Source organism: Pleurodeles waltl, chromosome 7, assembly GCF_031143425.1.
Source record: "Pleurodeles waltl isolate 20211129_DDA chromosome 7, aPleWal1.hap1.20221129, whole genome shotgun sequence".
NCBI lineage: Eukaryota > Metazoa > Chordata > Amphibia > Caudata > Salamandridae > Pleurodeles > Pleurodeles waltl.
The window spans coordinates 1,312,059,129-1,312,069,536 of NC_090446.1; the positions used below are offsets into that span (position 1 = coordinate 1,312,059,129).

The following is a 10,408-nucleotide window of genomic DNA, read 5'->3' on the forward strand; positions in this document are numbered from 1 at the left end:
AGCTGAGGGTGATTCTCTTTTATCCTAACTAGAGTGAGGGTCCTTGCTTGAACAGGGGGTAACCTGACTGTCAACCAAAGACCCCATTTCTAACACTTCCTAACCCACCGCCGTACCTTCCAAGACTGTGGGACACCGGAGTGGCACTCGGCTTCCGCAACACTCGCTGGGAGTGTGGCTCAGTCAGATAAGCACCCGGATATGGAAATGGAGAAGGCCTCCTGACAAGAGTCTGCTTCTCCGTGTTTTTTCTGATGTTTGTTTTGTGTTCAACACGTGCAGAAGGGAGGGAAACAAGAGGTGTTTTAGGCAGTATACCCATGATATTAAAAGGGAATGATAGACTTATTCATACGAACAGTAAGACTTCCCCTGAAATATATTGTTTTGCTTTCATTGCACGCTTGGTTATGAGAAGTACCTCCAGTAGTGAAGCAAGGATAGAGACGATAAAATAACCTGACACTCTTCATAGAGAAGAGGTCAAATAGAAGTGGATCAGAAAAGAAGGAGAGAAGAAAAGAAAGGATAGGAATAATAGAATAAAAATAAAAAAGAGAAACTTAACTGACCTTACTTCTTATTCGAGGGTCTCCCATCCCAAACAAGAGAGAGAAAACCCTAGAAGAAAAGAAGAAGCAGAATTATTGGAAAAAGAACCACAACAGAGGAGAAGAAACGAGAGAGCACAAGATCATCTTTTGGGACGTTAAGACGGACTCTGGCCCAACAATAAAGAAAAAGAAAACAAAGCGAACTAGTTGCGTGTAACAAGTTATTTCGATAACCCCAGAGATAATACAGCAGTAGTTTTTAATTTCAGAATGATGAATAGCTTAACTGGTTGATTTTTGCTGCTTTTATTTTATCTGCAAGAAAGGCGGTCTTGAAACTCAGTAAACTTTGCGGTTTATTCTGTGCTAAGGCCCATATTTATACTTTTTGACGCTAAACTGCGCTAACGCAGTTTAGCGTCAAAACATTTAGCGCCGTCTAACGCCATTCTGAAGCGCCATGCGGGTGCCGTATTTATGGAATGGCGTTAGCCGGCGCAAGCAGACCGGCGCTGCCTGGTGTGCGTGGAAAAAAACCACGTAGACCAGGCAGCGCCGGCGTTGGGAAAAAATGACGTTAGGGCGTCTTAAAATGGGGCAAGTCAGGTTGCGTCGAAAAAATCGTCGTAACCCGACTTGCGCCATTTTTTTTCGACGCCCATCCCCCATCAACATGACTCCTATCATTGTAAAGATAGGAGTCATGCCCCCTTGCCCAATGGCCATGCCCAGGGGACTTCTGTCCCCTGGGCATGGCCATTGGGCATAGTGGCATGTAGGGGGGCACAAATCAGGCACCCCCTATGCCACAAAAAATAAAAAATAAAATACTTACCTGAACTTACCTTAATGTCCATGGGATGGGTCCCTCCGTCCTTGGGTGTCCTCCTGGGGTGGGCAAGGGTGGCAGGGGGGGTCCCTGGGGGCAGGGGAGGGCACTCAGGGCTCATTTTGAGCCCACTTGTCCCTTAACGCCATCCCTGACCCAGGCGTTAAAAAGCGGCGCAAATGCGCCGTTTTTGGCCACGCCCACTCCCGGGCGTCTCTTTTGCCCGGGAGTATAAATACCACGTAAAGGCCTGGGAGTCATTTTTTAAGACGGGAACGCCTCCCTTGCATATCATTAACGCAAGGAAGGGGTTCACGCTAAAAAATGACGCACACTCCGGGCACTTTGGCGCCCGAAGCGTCTAACGCCAGAGTATAAATATGGCGTTAGTTGGCGTTAGTTCTGCGTCGAATTTGCGTCGAAAAAAACGACGCAAATTCGGCGCAACCAGAGTATAAATATGGCCCTAAGTATTTACTGCAAAGGTGGGTGAGGGGCATTTTCTCCATTTGCATTCCGAAAAACCTATGTGTTGTCTCCCCATATTTAACAAAGGTGAAAAACAGATTTTAATTGCTCCTTTTTTTTTAGTTACGTGCAGTATTATTCATAATGACCAAGAAGAAGGAGCTATTGTGTTGAATTTTTAAGGCAGTAATCAATATTTAGAGGTGTTAGTGCAGTAACTGAGTAGTTCAAGGCTTTCCCAGAGATATTTTGATGTTCTTACACAAGCTTGTTTAAGGTACAGGTTACACTTGTAGAGTGATATAAAGGATGGCCATGTAGCGGTAAATGAAAAATGATTGGAAAAATCAATTTTGTACAGGTTAGTTCTGCAATAATGAGATCGAGCGAAGCTCTCCTTTGCTCAATGCATTCACTGGAAGAATACGGACACCGCTGTGACAGAGGAGTCCTTATTATCACACCAGTTAAAGTTAAAAGTTATCAAGCAGTAGGTCGTCTTTGGAAAAATGTAATGAGCGAGTTGTAAACTCTAACAGCTATTCAGTAAAAGTTTTTGATTATCGAAGGATATTTCAGCAGGGAAAGTTCACTCTTCAGGTCCATTCAGTAAGTGATGATCTTAGGTGCCCTAAAACGACTCTAACCAAATTGGCCCAACTTTTAATCCTCATACACCAAACTGAAGGCATCTATCTTCAACTGCCAGACAATTGTCATGATTTTGAAAGGTGCTCACCCCCACTTCCATCCACCTTTGGTCTAGGGCTGTCCTTTCCACCCCTTGCTCAGGACATTGCCACTCAGGATGTAGCCTACACTGCATCTCATAAATCATGCTGCCTAGGGTTATGGCTGCCCAGCTGCTGCCCCGCACTCTATCACCGCCAATCCCATCACCATGCGGGCTACCTAAAAGTTGCGAGGATCAGCTACATGACTCGAGAATTCCACAGTCCAGAAAACCGAACCCCAAGGCATGACCGGGTCCTGGCTTTAGGCAGTGTGTAGTTTGTATTAGACAAATTTAATCTTGCGCATAACTCCTTGCATTGTTTTTCTGTCGTGTATCGTTATTGTATTAAATATGCTTACATAGTTGCAAAATTTGTGTGCAACTGGTGTTTGTGGTTCTACTCTAGCATCCGTACTTCATTCAGAGTGGTGTTGCAATGCTTTTGTGATGCTTGGAACTTTTTTTCTGACAGTTTTTTAATTTTGATCGTCAATCGTCTCCTTCTGTGTCACAAACAAATAGTCAAAAGCTAAACTTTAAAACCAAAACATTGCAAACTATAGATTTTTTAGGAGGGCAATATTTACAAGGAATGGACGTAATACTCGTAGTTCTTGCATTAACTACATGTACTCCAGGTACATTTCTCACAGCACTACTTGTTATTTCTCCTTACTGATGAGAGCAAGCCTCTGCTTGTCTCTGCTCTTCACCTATGTTCCCTTGCTTCGGCAAAGCTCTTCGTCTATGTTCAAATCTCTAAGGTTAAGGTATTCCTCAAGCCAGGCATCAAGAACCCATGGACGTCAATAAACCAAAATGCCAGGTGAATCGGAAGTGACAGCACACATCCTTTGATTTCCGATGACATCATAGGAAGTGAAGACGTGACCTTATACACTTGTGACATCACAGCAAGTGATATCACAAGATCTTGGACATACAAATGGCATTACAGGAAGTGGCAATTGAAGTTAAAAACAACTGCTAATAAAAAAAGGAACCTAACATAGACAAAAATGTATTTTTGTTATCAGCCTCACATTTACTACGCCACTGTCATGATATGCCACAAGTACAGCCTTCTTATCCTTAGGGTACAACTGTCATAGACCAGAGGCAATCATATCATGAAACATAAATTCAAAGGTACAGCCTCAGATGCCAAGGCATAGTCATATGGTAACTATACTCATCAATTGCCTAGAAACAACTACAGTATAGTAGGAATTATATTCAACTGAAACCCACACAATAGCCTTAAAAAACCCAGGCGGAATCTCTGCATGCCAGGGCAAAACCAGTATATGCCCAGTTATTATTCCATATGCCCAATACTTTCTCATAAGACCATACTTATTAAACAGAGGCTGGTCGTGAATGGTACAAATGTTGTTCTACTTATCAGAGTCTATCTTTACCCAGCCCTAACAGTCCAAACGAAAAATGCAGCTAACACACTTTTTTTAGTCCTTTGCCGTTCTCCCATGACAACTGACTGCGTGCACAGGAAACCTGGGTACCACTTCTGGTGAGTGCAATTTTAGTTTTGTGATTCCTTGGTTGCACATAAAGAAAGAGTATCAACCATAGGTCTAGGAAGGGTGGACTTCTTCCAGATTTTCTTGAAAGAAGCTGGCTCTGCAAATGTTTTGCATTTTGACGAATTCAATGTAAATTTACTTTTTGTGGCTATCATAAAAATCTGTCATGGATCTTGCCACCGTGGAAACATGTTGACACCACATTATGTTAACTATGTAGAGAGCACATGCCAAAAACTAAATTGGCTCGTGTTACAGGAGTCACGAGGAGCACACGTTTAGAGACATCGAGTGCAGAGACATCATATTACAGCGGCAGATGAAGGGACAGCAGCAGGAGGAGCAGTGCATACTGCAGGTAGTTGGAGGCCTCGGGAAGAGAATGCAGATTCATTGATATGAGCAGTGGCGGCGGGTGAATGATGGAAGTGGTGGAGCCTCCAGAAGCTCAGCACTCTGCCTCAGGCCTTGCCAACCCCCAGGCAAGGCTTTGATATCACACACACGCGCGCACATACACACTCTCTCTCTCTCTCGCTATCAAAACTCACAAAGGCATACAGACAAACATACAAACAGTTGCAGGCACGCACACAAAGACAGTCCCCTAGACATACACATGATCCCGCAGCACACAAAGAAACACACACATTCAAGCTTTTTAACACAAAATCTTTTCCTGGGGCAAGCCCACGACTTCGGACATCCCATTCCGCCTGCAGCAGACCAGAGGCAGACCCATGAGCTTCCATCCACTCAGGAGCTGGAATAGGGATGAAGGCAGCAGTGGCTCCTCCTATGGCAGAGGAGTGTCACCCCCCACAGCTCCCACCCCCTGCCAGCAGCATGAAAGCAGCCTTAAGATTGGACACAGGGAAGGCTGGAAGCCTGTGGCTGCAGTGGAGGACCAGATAAGAGCAGCTCAGCAAGAAAGGAAAGTTATTTTTTTTTTATTATATATATATTTTGTGTCATCACCCCCACCCCGTCACGCGCCACACCTTTTAACTCCCGTGAGCCTCGACTGGTTGAAGGTACCAAGGTAGACCCTTTTTTCTCTATTCCAAATTCCGATAGGGCAAGAGGGTGTGTAATTGACAAGTCCCTAAACTCCATTATCTGACATGATGCACTGTCTGATGCTAGTGCAGCATGTCAGATATGTATTGTGTCTGTGTGAGGGTGAGCTATAACGGACTAAGATGCATGTAATACAGCTAGCAGAGCCCTCTTCTGCTATCAGCGTTAATTAACAGCCTTTAAATGCAAACAAAAGATCCGTAAGATTGTTTGTTTCCATCTAAAAAATATAACATGCCAAGGAGTAGTGGCAGAAGCAGAAAGTTGGTTGGTGCCCTGGTGCCCCCTGGAGGCAGCTGCTGATGGTTATGAGAGCTCAGTAGTGGACAGAGGGGTCTCAGAACTAAGAGGGTGTCTCACGGGTGGTATTATAGACAAATCTGAGAGAATCAAACATACAGAGGAGCTTACACATGTTCTGGGCTTTTAATACGGCGGGACCGCTCATAGCTTAGCTCTGGCAGTAATTAACAAGCAGTGGAAATGCAATAGGTCTCGCATACTTAGAACAAGTTCATTGTCATCTTTTGACAACAGCGCCCATGAGCAAAAACAAAAGAAAACATGAGTGGAAACTGAGAAAAGATGACTTGGCAAAGTAAAAGAAAGTTAGCTTTAAAAAATAAAACTTTACAATTTTGTTTGTCCTGCTGGGCACGTTTTTGCCAGTCACAAGCCTTCTGTTTGAGGGGCACTAGAAGCTAAAAAGAGCAAATAGTAGCTCAATCATGTTGGGAGCAGTGGACGGGCACTAATTAAAATGAATCAATGAGTGCTTGATCCCTGCTCCACAGGCATGACTTGACTAATTATGAGTCCGTAAAGAAGAGTGCCATGCAACCCAACAAATGGGGAGCAACAGGTGGGCTCCAAGCCTTTTACTGAACACAACATTTTGCAACAGGCCCAGCAGGCCACACCCAAACGCATGTGTTGCATGGCACTCTTCATTACCCAAATGCACCAGCTACCAAAACCAGGACTCGCAACACCTCACCCACAGAAGAGGTGCACCGATCCAAATCACAGAGAGGGACGAGCTGTGGTCTTGGGGAATAGGAACATCCAACAAGCCAGTGACAGTACGAGCCTCTGAAAAGCAGGGAACATGCAACTGACACACCACAAAGAAGGGAAAGAGCCACAAAGGCCTCAGTAAGAAAGCCCACAACACTCAGTGTGAGGGGAGAAAGGAATATACAGGAGCTGTGATGGAGTCGGAGGTCCTGCTGTAGCTGGGGCTGCGCTTCTGAGTCGGCATCTTGGAGGATCACTGCGCATATTGGAAGCATGGTGAAGAGGCCGTAGGACAGGGTTGTGCCCATTTTTCTTTATTTGTTGTGTTGTTTCCTGGCCTACTCGTTTATGCTGTCAATCGGTCGCCTGCAGGTCCCGCTCTGTGTCTTGCTGAGGTCCCTTATGGCCTCTTGCATGGCTGTCACGGTTTCTGAGTGCTATGGGTGACTTTTTCCTACTTTCAGTATACTTCTGAGAGTCATATCTACGTCTGAGCGTCACTTTATCGCAGGCAAGGTCTAGCGATGTAGACAGGGCTACTTTGGTATTCTCGTCATTTATCGAGAATCCTCTATCTTACGTTATTCCCCAGCGCCATCCTGTGGCCTTTGCTACTGGGACTACTCAGAGCTTACTTTGCTGAGTGTGGCCCTGGTACCCTGTTTTTCCGCACTTTAAGACACTGTTCTTTTGAGTGTCTTTCTTGAGCATTGTGGTGATGCAGGCAGATGGCTGGATATGCATTATTCTACTGCAAAATGTGTGAATTTTGCCAGAGCTACCCAGGGTTCAGTTCTCTGTACCTCACACTGCCAGCTGTGGATTCTGGTCCAGGGGTGTCTGATGTCCTTTCCCTGCTGTGCTGTCTTTCAGAAACATGACTGTTACTTTCTTTCTTTCTTTCTTTCTTTCTTTCTTTCTTTCTTTCTTTCTTTCTTTCTTTCTTTCTTTCTTTCTTTCTTTCTCTCTCTTTCTTTCTTTCTCTTTCTTTCTTCCTTTCTTTCGGGACTATGCTTGGGTTCCTTCCTTTCCTTTCTCTGCAGTCCTTCCTGCAGCTTCGGTCTTGTGACTACTGGGTCGCCTGCTTTCTGCCTTTGCATTTGGTGGTTGGCTGTTGCTTTCCAGGTGTCTCGGTTGGTTTTGTGGCACTTGGTTGGGCTTTGGGTGTCATCTGTGGCCTGGGGGTTCAGGTCCCCAACCCTTGCGCTGCAGCCTGCATTTTTCTCTCTCCCCTCAAACTGCGTCTTGTGGGTTTTCTTACTGGGGCCTTTGTGGTCCTTTCTCTTCTTTGCGGTGTCAGTTGTATGTTCCCTGCTTTTCAGTAGCGTGTACTGCCACCGGCTTCTGGCTAGTTGAATGTTCCTATTCCCCATGTCCACAGCTCGTCCCTCTCTGTGATTTGGATGAGTGCACCTCTTCTCTGGGTGAGGTGTTGTAGGTCCTGGTTTTGGTAGCTGGTGCGCTTGGATGCGGCCTGCTGGGCCTGTCGCGTAGGCCCTGACTCGGATGCTATGCCTGTCCCTGCTTCTCCGGCCACCGTTTTGGGGTGCCCCCTACTTCTTGGGTGTGGAAGTTTGTTTCCCGTATTGGCGTGGTGACCTCTTCTGACACCAGTGCGGGTCTTCTTGTGGGTGTTCCTTCCTTTCTGGTTGTGAGGTTTGGGGGGGCTCTGTTTTCTTGCTATTCTCCCCTTGCTGGCTTCCCATGACCATCTGGTTCCTGTTGGGTCCTGGTTCTGTTGATGGGGCAGGTTGTTGCTCTGCTTCCTTTTTGTCAGACCAGACAGCCTTAGGGTGGTCACCCCTAACTTTTTGCCTGCCTCCCTCCACTTTTTGGACACTGTTTTTGCTGGTTTTTAGACTCTGCTCACTTTACCACTGCTAAACAGTGCTAAAGTGCATATGCTCTCTTCCTTTAAACATGGTAATATTGGATCATACCAAATTGGACTATTTAATTTACTTATAAGTCCCTAGTAGTGTGCACTATATGTGCCCATGGCCTGTAGATTAAATGCTACTAGTGGGCCTGCAGCACTGATTGTGCCACCCACTTAAGTAGCCCCTTAACCTTGCCTCAGGCCTGCCATTGCAAGGCCTGTGTGTGCAGTTTCACTGCTAATTCGACTTGGCATTTAAAAGTACTTGCCAAGACCTAAAACTCCCCTTTTTCTACCTATAAGACACCCCTAAGGTATGCGCTAGGTAACCCATAGGGCAGGGTGCTGTGAAGGCAAAAGGCAGGACATGTGCCGATGTAGTTTGTATGTCCTGGTAGTGTAAAACTCCTTAATTCGTTTTTACACTGCTGTGAGGCCTGCTCCCTTCATAGGCTAACATTGGGGCTGCCCTCATACATTGTTTGAGTGGTAGCTGCTGATCTGAAAGGAGTAGGAAGGCCATATTTAGTATGGCCAGAATGGTGATATAAAATCCTGCTGACTGGTCAAGTTGGATTTAATATTACTATTTTAGAAATGCCACTTTTAGAAAGTGTGCATGTGGCTCTGCACTTAAATCTTTCTGTGCCTCACAATCCATGTCTGGCTGGGATGAGATGACAGCTCCTTGTGCATTCACTCAGACACACCCCAAACACAGGATGTTCAGCCTCACTTGCATACTTCTGCATTTTGAATAGGTCTTCCTGGGCTGTGAGGGTGGAGGGCCTGCTCTCACACAAAGGCCTGCCACACCCCCTACTGGCACCCTGGCAGACAGGATTGGACTGAAAGGGGGCGTGGTGCACTTCTAAGCCACTTGTTGAAGTCTCTCCCACTTCAAAGACATATTTTGGTGTATAAAGAGGGTCTCTGCCCCTTCCAACTCAGACACTTCCTGGAGGAGAAACTTGTAACCAGAACATGCATCCTGTCAAGAAGAACTGCCTGGCTGCCCAAAGGACTCACCTGACTGCTCGCTGTGAAGGACTGCTGTCTTGCTGTTGCCCTGCTGCCTTGCTGCTCTGTGGCTGTGGTGAAGAAGTGCTCTCCAAGGGCTTGGATAGAGCTTGCCTCCTGTTCCCTGAAGTCTCAGGACCAAAAAGACTTCATCTCTTCAAGAAGGACTACTTATGCGGCAAAATCCGACACACAGCCTGCCAGAAACAACGCACAGCCTGCACCGCGGTGAAAATTTCACTGCATGCCGAACTGGAACGATGCAGCCTGACTTTGCAATGAGAAGATCGACGCAGCGCCAGCGTAGCGACCAGAAATTCAACGCACGGCTCACTGGATCGCCGCATAGCCAGGCCAGAATGACGCAGCCTGACTTCCGGAGAGGAACTGATGCAGCGCCTGTGGTGCAGTAGAGAATTCGATGCAATGCCCACTGGATCGATGCAGCTCCTGTGACTTCATCCTGCCAGCGCAGGTAATTCACGCACCATTCCCGGGGTATCTGAAAACCCCGCAACCGGAAGAGGATCTACGACCGAGTGCTGGAAATCGATGCACAGCCGTCCATGCGTGGAACCTCCATGACGCATCGCTGCGTGAGGCCCGAAAAATCGATGCACACCCCTTTGTTTCCACGCTTCTCCTCCTCTGCGGCCCTTTGCAGAGATTTTTTCACGCAAACCAGGTACTTTGTGCTTGAAAGAGACTTTGTTTGCTTTTAAAAGACTTAAGACACTTTGTATCACTTTTCAGTGATATCTCTACATTTACTTATTACATCTTTGATAATTTTGACCTGCATTTAACCAGATAAATATTATATATTTTTCTAAACACTGTGTGGTGTATTTTTGTGGTGCTACATGGTGATATTGTATGATTTATTGCACAAATACTTTACACATTGCCTTTTAAGTTAAGCCTGACTGCTCAGTGCCAAGCTACCAAGGGTGGGCACAGGATAATTTGGATTGTGTGTGACTTACCCTGACTAGAAGGAGGGTCCTTGCTTGGACAGGGGGTAACCTGACTGCCAACCAAAGACCCAATTTCTAACACTTTTCATTCGCTTTCTGCTGTTGTTGTGCCCTTCTTTGGGAGGGGGTATGGTTGTCCCTATGGACTATTTTTGCCTCTCCTGCTCAGCTTGGAGGCCTTTGCCCCGGTATGTGGTGCTCTCTCTGCTGCTATTTTTATATTGTTCACCTCTGGTTAGGGGGCTGGTACTGCTGGGACAGTGGTTTTGTCAGCTCGTCTTTTTCAGCAACTCTGACACTCTAC

At 46.2% G+C, this 10,408-nt stretch overlaps 1 protein-coding gene across 1 annotated transcript; it reads right to left on the reverse strand.

Moving 5' to 3' along the window:
• Positions 1-7,112: 7,112 nt before the first annotated feature.
• On the reverse strand, positions 7,113-7,601 carry LOC138247048 (uncharacterized). The gene has a single exon (XM_069201798.1). The coding sequence runs from the start codon at positions 7,599-7,601 to the stop codon at positions 7,113-7,115; it is 489 nt and encodes a 162-aa protein (XP_069057899.1).
• Between the last annotated feature and the right edge of the window lie 2,807 nt (positions 7,602-10,408).

Excerpts from the sequence above, each read along its gene's own strand:
- LOC138247048 (XM_069201798.1), bottom strand. The coding sequence starts at position 7,601 with ATGGGGAATAGGAACATTCAACTAGCCAGAAGCCGGTGGCAGTACACG.